The 9642-nt window shown below is 38.4% G+C and overlaps 1 protein-coding gene across 1 annotated transcript; it reads right to left on the reverse strand.

Moving 5' to 3' along the window:
* Positions 1-466: 466 nt before the first annotated feature.
* Positions 467-4817, reverse strand: dnajb1b (DnaJ heat shock protein family (Hsp40) member B1b). Its single transcript, XM_051704283.1, has 3 exons — positions 4361-4817; positions 1853-2421; positions 467-1761 (listed from the first exon to the last, which is right to left on the reverse strand). The coding sequence occupies exons 1-3, from the start codon at positions 4578-4580 to the stop codon at positions 1528-1530; spliced, it is 1023 nt and encodes a 340-aa protein (XP_051560243.1). The 5' UTR covers positions 4581-4817; the 3' UTR covers positions 467-1527.
* Between the last annotated feature and the right edge of the window lie 4825 nt (positions 4818-9642).

Consider the following 9642-nt stretch of genomic DNA (forward strand, 5'->3'; position numbering starts at 1 on the left):
AATATTAGGCAGGTGGTTTTAATGTTGTGGCTGATCTGTGTTTATAACTTTGTTAACAGGTGCTGTCATGTTCGTGTGACATCACACGCCTGTATCTCAGCGAAATTAGAATTGAACATTTTTGCACGAGTTTCCAAGTTGGAATTCCAACTTCAAGTGGCCTTCCATTGCACTTTTCCATGTAGGAAGAAAATCCAACTTTCCGAGTTGAATGGAATGCAGCATTAATGGCCATGCCCACTGACTTTGCCCATATGTACTATTGCAGAGCACTGGCAGTGCTTAGCGCTTTTAAAATAGGGACCAATGAGTTATAAAAAATAAAAATCAAATAAACATTACTGTTTTTGGCCCCAAAAACTTTACAAAGGATATAAACGGAAATCGTGTGAGAAATTTAAAAATATAAACTTCTAACATCTTTCATTTTAAACTGTGTAACTAATAAAAGCAACATGATAATGACTAACATTTTAAAATACATTTTTACTTCCTTTCAAACAATCTTCTCATTTAGTCCTTTATAAAAACATTTTCACCTCAAAAACACACAGTATCACATGCTCCCAAGTTTAGCAATTGCATTTCTACCAAAGACAAAAGTATAGTTTCAATAAAAAGATAATGTTGGTGTATTCTTAGTCTATTATTTAATACACAGGTTACTAGCCAAACACAGGCTATTCTAGTAGAATGTGGGAAAAGATTTTGATTCAAGAACAAAACTATGTTCCTATACTTTTAAATTAAATACTTTGGATAATCAAAACATAAGTCTCCAAAACATATACTGGTATAATCAGATACACAGCTGTGATTGTCCCACTTTAAATATCCCACAACCTTTTAATAATGAATGTTACTTTGTGCATCAAAACATATTTATTATCACAGAGTAACAATTATAACATGAGATGTAAAGAAAAGTGTATTTGTTTTCCAACTTCCTGTTTCTGACCACACCGCATCTGAATAAAAAGCTGTTTTCAAACAAATCAGACTCAGAGGGTGGATCCAAGCAACGTATGCAAAACCTCTAAAATAATTATAAATGCCTCAACTTTGGGGCCACCATTATATTTGTAGATCACTTTTAATGATATCACAAAACAGTTCCATCAGACAGCATTAGTGAAATACAGAAAAGAAAGAAAACCTCTCGACTTCCTTTCTTTGGAGTTATACATTCAAACAGAAAATACACTTCTTACTCTGTAAACTCAAGTTTGTAGTGCACATTCAAACACTGGCCAAGAGGCGCAGCTGAAGTGAACGCATGGACTTTCGGCTGTTCCAGACCCCAAGGAAACACAAGTTCAAAATGAACATAACAAAGGAGGCAAAAAGCAAGTCTAATCTAGCTTTGTTTTTGATCAGTCTCTCAATGGCAGTGCATTACAGATGCAGTGCTCCAAAAAGGTCACCAGATCAGGGATACCTTGTTTGGGATGTCTGATGAACTACCTTGAAACCATAGAAAAAGTAAAATCCCCTTGGTAACAGCGCCAATATAATTCGAAAAACAGCTCAAGAAGCTGGCAAAACGTTTGCGATCGTGTCCTTGGCACTCTGACTCAGCCTTTCAGGGAATTTAACTTCATATTCCACAATTAGGTCCCCACGGCGATCTGGTGATTTTGGAAGGGGAAGACCCTCCCCAGTGACACGCCGTTTCATTCCAGGCCGGACAATATCCTGAGACGTTACTGTGAACGTGCGACCATCCAATGCTGGAACATTAACCGTGCAACCACAGAGTGCCTGAGGAAAAGAAAAGATTAGTTAATAAAGAGATCCAGAGGTAAGAAATAAGAGAGAGAAATGTTTAAAATAACAGTCAACTCTGTCTTACATCTTTGAGTGAAATTTTAGCTGGATAAATGATGTCCGATCCATCTCGTCTGTACACAGGATGTGGCTTATCCTTCACCACAAACACTACATCGGCAGGGATATTTGTCAGCGTCTCATCACCTTCCTTGGGGAAAGTAATCTTGGTTCCCTCCTTCCATCCTTTCTTCACTTCTAACGTAAGGATCTTGTCTTCTGTGCGCGTCGTTCTTCCATCGGGATTCAGGCGCTTGCGAGAGATTTTCATTTTCTTTGTGCAGCCAGTGAACACTTCTTCTAGACTGACCCGAAGTTCATGGGTCACCGGAGGGTCCTGTCTTTTCTCCAGTCTCCCGCCATGACCGCGTGTGCCAAAGGTCCGGGGGAAACCACCCATGCCACCCATCCCAAAACTAGCGAAAGGGTCATCAGTTTCCATGTCCTCATCCATGCCACCGTTGCGGCCGAAAATGTGTTCGAAAGGGTTCCGTCCGCCGAAAAATTCGGAAAACATTGCATGAGGGTCACCTTGGAATGTGTAGGTGAAATTACCGCCACCACCTCCACCGCCAGGGATGCCTCCCTTCAGCCCTACAGAGAGTAAACAAAGTCATATTTTGGCTTATTCTGTGGTCTCATACAAAGCAAACTTTTTTTGACCAATTAACTTTTTCCCCATTTACAAGATTTTTAAAAATTATGTTATATGATTCCAAGGGCGAACTATAATTTGTATGTCAGGCACTGCTCTTTTGAATGTATACACTTAAACGAATATGCCTAAAGTATACTTCAATCAGATGCGAACATTTTAGCATCCGAGTATAGGACACGTGACACAAATTTTGTCAACAGCAGAGTGCTTGAGCACTGAACGTGTGCCACTCGATTTTTCTAACCAAGCGTACTCTAAATGTGCGCGGCTGGAATTATTTGCACTAATTAATGGGTCCACAAGGTGGCAGTACTCACAGCTGAGCCTTTACTGTTATGGAGAAGCACTAGAAGACGATATAATCAATGCTAAACATCAGGAGACGAAGGTAGAAATAACAGGAGAGGATGTGCACGTCAAGAACACGTATGTGAGGAGGTCAGAAGATACCTGCATTTGCGCAACTCTAGTCTGAAGGAATATGAAGAATCCTAAACAGAAGTAGTCCAGTATCTCGTCGCAGTCATAGCGCGCATGCACCAGCCACCTGTGTATGCGCGCAGTCAAATGAAGCATATTTTAAAAAGCTAGCATTCAACTGTACGCAGACGCAAAGTGTTCACATCAAAACCGAAGTATACTTTGAGGGTAATTTTGGGAAACCAATAAGTGTAAACCCCAAAGCACAGACTGATGTTCACGCTGGCTTGAATGCAAGATTGACTTTATACAAACATGGTAACCCTTTGCAATAAGGATCTATTTGTTAAATTTTTAATGCATTAGGTATCATGAATTAAAAATGAACAATATATTTTCATACTATAATCCATGCATTTATTAATCTTACTTAATGTTACTTTATGAATATACAATTGTTCATTGTTAGTGCATGTTAGTTGATTATGCATTCTAATGTTAATGTATACGCCTTTAAATTTTAAAAATGCATAATGTTGTACTTCACATTAACCAAGATTAATAAATGCTGTAAAATTATTGTAAATAATTGCATTATTAAATAATTATCGTTACTAATGTAAGTACAAAAAAAAAACATTAAAAAAAATGCCCCACAAAAGGCCCTGTTGTAAAGTGTTACCAACTTACAAAGAGCAATCGCTTAATGGGCTACTTTAAAGCAGAACAAAATTAGAAACACTTGCATAAACTTAATAATAACTTTTTACAATTTTACTCATTTCAGTAACTTTACCAGGCCTGTAAATGGCCATTTCAGTGTGCCCCATTATTTCCATGTTTTCAGTGACCGTGAGAACTCTGTATTCTACTGCTTACTGGAACACATGTCAACTGTAACAGGTTTCATGACTGTTTTTATGATTCATATATATCGTCAAACTGGCAAGAAAAACTTCATGTACGCTCTCCCATCATTCTGCACTTCACTAATACATGAACAGGAGGTGGCTGAACTATTTATACCGCTGACGCTCTAGAACGCTCCGCCTCTTTCTATCACGTGAGCGTCAGAATCTTCCAGAAGTCCCTGTTCAAGCAGCCAATCAAGACGCAGCACCATGTCGCGAGCACATCAAGACAAATCCTACCCAAGTTATTACGTTTATAAAGCTGAACAACTGTAAAACTATTAAAGTTAACCAGCGTATAAAACACCACAGTTGTGTTAATACTGTAATAGCATCGTGAACGCTGTCCATTATCAAATACAGATTTAACTGATGATCTAGTCAGTGATAATCTGCTCAAATAACCGCTAAAAGACACGACGGTCAAACAGAATATTTAAAAACACGGTCAGGATTTTTACTAAACGATAGAAACTGTTATCTGCGTCATCACCATAAGCTGAACAGCCGTTTAAATACACACACTCTTGCTTCATTAACTCACCTTCTTCACCAAATCTGTCATATATGTCTTTCTTTTTCGGGTCGCTCAACACGTCATAAGCTTCAGCGATCTCCTTGAACTTCTCCTCGGCGCCCGGTGACTTGTTCTTGTCCGGATGGTATTTGAGCGCTTGTTTGCGATATGCTTTCTTGATTTCATCATCGGATGCGCCCTTCTGAATCCCCAAAACACTGTAATAATCCTTCCCCATTTTTACCATCAGGCACGTTATTTATTAAAGTTGCTTCTCTTGCAAAAAAAAAAAGGTAAACAGCGGCTTCTGTCCGAGCTGGCTGTCCAGATGAGTTCAGTTCACCTCCACTCGAAATGAATCCATGCAGAATTGTTGTCCCGTTCTCTTGCGGTTCCTATGATCTCGGCTCGCTGTGGTTCTACACTTTATAAAGTCGTAGAGAAAGTTCTAGACATTTCTCTAAAAGTCTCTGGGATTTAACCCCCACCCGAACCACGTAGATGTTTAGCTCCGCCCATAGACGTACTGACGCTAATGAAACCGAAACTAAAATATGAAAATTACGAAATAATAATAATAATAATCATTTGATATATATATAGACACTTGTGAAAAATGTTGCATAGTAAGGATGTCTTCAAAAATAATGACATAAATAGTTTTTATTTATCAGTTAATGTCATACAAAGTCCAGTAAACATAAAAAAGCTAAATCAATATTCGGTGTGACCACCTTTGCCTTTAAAACAGCTCCAATTCTTCTAGTTACACCTGGACACAGTTTTTCTTGGTTGTTGGCAGATAGGATGTTTTAAGCTTCTTAGAGAATTCACCACAGTTCTTCTATCTATTTCGGCTGTCTCAATTGCTTCTGTCTCTTTATGTAATCCCAGACTGACACGATGTTCAGTGGGGGTCTCTGTCGGGGCCATGACATCTGTTGCAGGGCTCCCTGTTCTTCTATTCTAATCTTTTCTATTTGCAAAAGTAATGTTTGGGAGTCTAACATTTATATTTCCTATTGACACACTAAAGCTGAAGATATAAATAACCATCTTAAGACAAATGCTTTTGTGAAACATCTTAAGTGCCTAAAACTTTTGCACAGTACTGTATATATATATATATATATATATATATATATATATATATATATATATATATATATATATATATATATGCAGTGGTGGCCAAAAACCCTTGGTAAATATGAGCAAAGAAGTCTGTGAAAAAAAAAATCAGCATTGTTTATCCTTTTTATCTTTCATTCAAAGAAATCACAAAAATTTAACCTTTAATTGAAGTAAAGCAATTGAAAGAGGGGAAATATCTCATTATTAAATAAATATTTTCTCCAAAATGCATTGGCCATAATTATTGGTACCCTTTTATTCAATACTTTGTGCAACCTCCCTTTGCCAAGATAACAGCTCTGAGTCTTCTCCTATAATGCATAATGAGGTTGGAGAACACCTGGTAAGGGATCTGAGACCATTCCTCAAATCAAATTAAATCAAATCACTTTTATTGTCACACAGCCTTATACACAAGTGCAATGGTGTGTGAAATTCTTGGGTGCAGTTCCAAGCAACATAGCAGTCGTGACAGTGATGAGACATACCAATTTACAATAACATCAAATTAACACAACACAATTTAAAGTCTAATATACACATAATTACACACAACACAATATACAAATAATAACATACACTGTACAGTATACAATACACACAATATAGATACACATTATTCAATAAAAATAAAAAATAAAAATATATAAAAAAGTATATATAGTGGTGTATATAGAATGTACAGTATTGAACTGTATTGACATTCAGGCTGTCGGTTGATAGTCAGTTGTTAAGAGAGAATATAATATAATAATAATATAATTTATGACAGTCTGTGAGATATAAGAGTAAGGGTAATAAAGTGCAGTGCTGATGTATTTTGATCGTGGGAGATCAAGAGTTCAGAAGTCTGATTGCTTGGGGAAAGAAGCTATCATGGAGTCGGCTGGTGCGGGTCCTGATGCTGCGATATCGCCTACCTGATGGTAGCAGTGAGAACAGCCCATGGCTCGGGTGGCTGGAGTCTCTGATGATCCTCCAAGCTTTTTTCACACACCGCCTGGTATATATTTCCTGGAGGGAGGGAAGCTCAGCTCCGATGATGTGTCTGGCAGTTCGCACCACCCTTTGCAGTGCTTTGCGGTTGTGGGCGGTGCTATTGCCGTACCAGGCGGAGATACAGCCAGTCAGGATGCTCTCTACAGTGCAGGTGTAGAACCGTGTGAGGATGTGGCGGTTCATTCCAAACTTCCTCAGCCGTCTCGGGAAGAAGAGGTGCTGATGAGCCTTCTTCACAACGACTTCAGTGTGGATGGACCATGTGAGTTCCTCAGTGATGTGGACACCCAGGAACTTGAAGCTGCTGACTCTCTCCACTGGTGCTTCATTGATGGTGATGGGGCTGTGTTCTCTGTCTTTTCTTCTGAAGTCCACCACAAGCTCCTTTGTCTTACTGACGTTGAGGGAGATGTTGTGCTCCTGACATCAGTGTGTCAGAGTGTGCACCTCCTCTCTGTAGGCTGTTTCATCGTTGTCAGTGATCAGACCTACCACCGTCGTGTCTTCAGCAAACTTAATGATGGCATTGGAGCTATGTGTTGCCACACAGTCATGTGAATAAGGTAGTGGGATGAGAACACAGCCCTGTGGGGCTCCAGTGTTGAGGGTCAGTGATGAGGAGATGTTGCTGCCTATTCTAACCACCTGGCGTCTGCTTGACAGGAAGTCCAGGATCCAGCTACACAGCGAGCTGTTTAAGCCCAGAGCCAGGAGTTTCTCATCAAGCTTGGAGGGCACTATGGTGTTGAATGCTGAGCTGTTGAATGCTGAGCTCCATATAGAATCTCTACAGACCCTTCAAATTCAGAGGTTCATGCTGGTGGACTCTCCTCTTCAGTTCACCCCACAGGTTTTCTATGGGGTTCAGGTTAGGGGACTGGGATGGCCATGGCGGAACCTTGATTTTGTGGTCAGTGAACCATTTTTGTGTTGATTTTGACATGTTTTTTGGATCATTGTCCTTCTGGAAGGTTCAACCAGGGTCCATTGTAGCTTTCTGGCTGAGGCAGTCAGGTTTTGATTTTTTTTATCTGTTGGTATTTGATAGAGTCCATGATGCCATGTATCCGAACAAGATGTCCAGGACCCTTGACATAAAAACAGTCCCACAACATTAAAGATGCAGCACCACATTTAGTCGTGGGCATTGGGTACTTCTTCATCTCTGTGTGCACAAAACCCATCTCTAGTGTTTGCTGCCAAACTCTTTTTTTTTTTTGTTTTATCTGACCAAAGAACCCGTTCCCATTTGAAGTTCCAGTAGTGTCTGGAAAACTGAAGATGCTTGAGTTTTTGTTGGATGAGAGCAGAGGCTTTTTTTCATGAAACCCTCCCAAACAATTTGTGGTGATGTAGGTGACATCTGATTGTAGTTTTGGAGACTTTCTGACCCCAAGACCCAACTAATTTCTGCAATTCTCCAGCTGTGATCCTTGGAGATTCTTTGGCCACTTGAACCATCCTCCTCACTCTGCGTGGAGACAATATAGACACACATCCTCTTCCAGTCCGATTCTTAAAATATCCAGCTGATTGGAACTTCTTAATTATTGCCCTGATGGTGGAAATTGGTATTTTCAATGCTTTAGCTGTTTTCTTATAGCCATTTTCCATTTTGTGAAGCTCAACAACCTTTTTTATGAAAGATCAAAATGATAAACAATGCAGATTTTTTTTTCACAGCCTCCTTTGCTCATATTTAACAAGGGTGCCAATATTTTTGGCCACCACTGTGTGTGTATATATATATAGTATATACACATACATACATGTATACACATTGCACATCATTTAAAAGTTACATACAATCTTTTTCATTTATTTTTAATCCCCTTTTCTTCCAATTTGAAATGCCAAATTCCCACTACTTAGTAAGTCCTCGTGGTGGCACGGTTACTCACCTCAATCCGGGTGGCAGAGGACAAGTCTCAGTTGTCTCCGCTTCTGAGACAGTCAATCTGCGCATTTTATCACGTGGCTCGTTGTGCATGACACCGTGGAGACTCACAGCATGTGGAGGCTCATGCTACTCACCGCAATCCACACACAACTTACCACGTGCCCCATTGAGAGCGAGAACCACTAAGAGCTTACCCCATGTGACTCTACCCTCCCTAGCAACCGGGCCAATTTGGTTGCTTAGAAGACCTGGCTGGAGTCACTCATCATGCCCTGGATTCAAACATACGACTCCAGGGGTGATAGTCAGCGTTAGTACTCACTGAGCTACCCAGGCCCCCCAGAACACCATTTTTGAGGTATTTTGAAATATGTGTTGCATAAGTATGTGACTTTTTTATATCTGTGAAAACCATAAATGAACATGTATTATATATATGTTTTTTTACATATAGCCTATTGCAATGAAATTTCTGATCAAGTAGCAGAATAAATAGCATATGTGCAGGTATGCAACTTCTTTTTATAAAAGCCACATAAACTAAAAAAACAAACAAACACACACACACACACACATTAAGGATTTACCCATTTCAATTTCATAACAATTCCATCATTCCATCAAAGTGAATTGAATTGTGTAAAGTTTAATAAATTCATATAATATATATATATATTCATTTTTTTATTTAATTTTGGTAAAGTGCATGAACATATATATATATATATATATATATATATATATATATATATATATATATATATATATATATATATATATATATATAAGATGTGTTTTTCATATATTACCCTAAATCAGATTTCTGTATGGGCAAGGTGTCATTAAATCATAGGTGGATAAAACAAATACTAACAAAAGTTAATTCTTCCACTTCAACTTTTCACTCAAATTGTTTTGCTGATAATATACTATAATTTGTAATGCATAAAAAATGTGTACTACATACGAAAAAAGCTAAATAGAGGCATTGTCAGTATTGCTCTCAGACTTCCTATGAATCTTTATGCTTTAATTTGAATACCTTATTTCGCTGTTGAAAAATAGCTGCTGGAAATGAAGTGACGGAAACCTTTTTTTCTAACCTATGACTGTTTTTCAGGTGTGTTTCACCTGATTTAAAAAAAAAAAAAAAACAACTTTTTATTATTATTATTCGCACTTTACATAAACAGAGAACAGTTAGCACTGCATTAGAGAACAACAGGAAAAAAGAGTAAAAAAGACAAATAAGCTATAACACAGATATAAAACAAAT

Source organism: Myxocyprinus asiaticus, chromosome 8 (genome assembly GCF_019703515.2).
Source record: "Myxocyprinus asiaticus isolate MX2 ecotype Aquarium Trade chromosome 8, UBuf_Myxa_2, whole genome shotgun sequence".
Taxonomy (NCBI): domain Eukaryota; kingdom Metazoa; phylum Chordata; class Actinopteri; order Cypriniformes; family Catostomidae; genus Myxocyprinus; species Myxocyprinus asiaticus.